The sequence below is a fragment of the Penaeus monodon genome, chromosome 33 (assembly GCF_015228065.2).
Source record: "Penaeus monodon isolate SGIC_2016 chromosome 33, NSTDA_Pmon_1, whole genome shotgun sequence".
Taxonomy (NCBI): Eukaryota; Metazoa; Arthropoda; class Malacostraca; order Decapoda; family Penaeidae; genus Penaeus; species Penaeus monodon.
In genome coordinates, this window is record NC_051418.1 from 32,643,875 (window position 1) to 32,644,398 (window position 524).

Below are 524 nucleotides of genomic sequence, written 5' to 3' on the forward strand. Positions count from 1 at the left end.
CATAATGCAAGTAATTTTATATTGCTTTTTCCCAGGTTATTGTTGACCAGCTTGGTTTTGACACTCGCATCACCGTGTTGGGTCATGTCCAGCGCGGTGGTTCACCTTCTGCCTTTGATCGTCTTTTGGTAAGCTTTGAATTGTTATGTATGGTTATATTCACTGATATGTAATACTGTGCAAGATTATGGCTTGCCTTATTTTTTTATTCTTATTCATGTCTCTTTCAACAGCTGTAAAAAAGAGTATGTTGAAATGTTAAGGTCCATTCTATTTTATGAAAGGTTTATTCATAATAAAAGAGAAAAGCAAGCCAAAGCATAAGTAATATGTATATATGACCAAATATTTGCAATTATCAGGGTTGTCGTATGGGTGCTGAAGCTGTTCTGGCCCTCATGGAAGCCACCTCAGACACAGAACCTTGTGTCATCTCCCTGGACGGCAACCAGGCTGTTCGTGTTCCTCTGATGGCTTGTGTGCTGAAGACCCAGGCTGTTGCTCGAGCTATGCAGGTACTGGGG

At 40.8% G+C, this 524-nt stretch overlaps 1 protein-coding gene across 10 annotated transcripts in view; it reads left to right on the forward strand.

The window, feature by feature from the left end:
* LOC119594394 (ATP-dependent 6-phosphofructokinase-like) overlaps positions 1-524 on the forward strand; it is a 21,652-nt gene that overhangs the window by 9,759 nt on the left and 11,369 nt on the right. For all 10 annotated transcript variants that reach the window (XM_037943460.1, XM_037943465.1, XM_037943462.1 and 7 more), the window contains 2 exons: positions 36-128; positions 363-515. In XM_037943460.1, the coding sequence (XP_037799388.1) occupies positions 36-128; positions 363-515 (246 nt within the window). The remainder of the gene's footprint in view (positions 1-35; positions 129-362; positions 516-524) is intronic.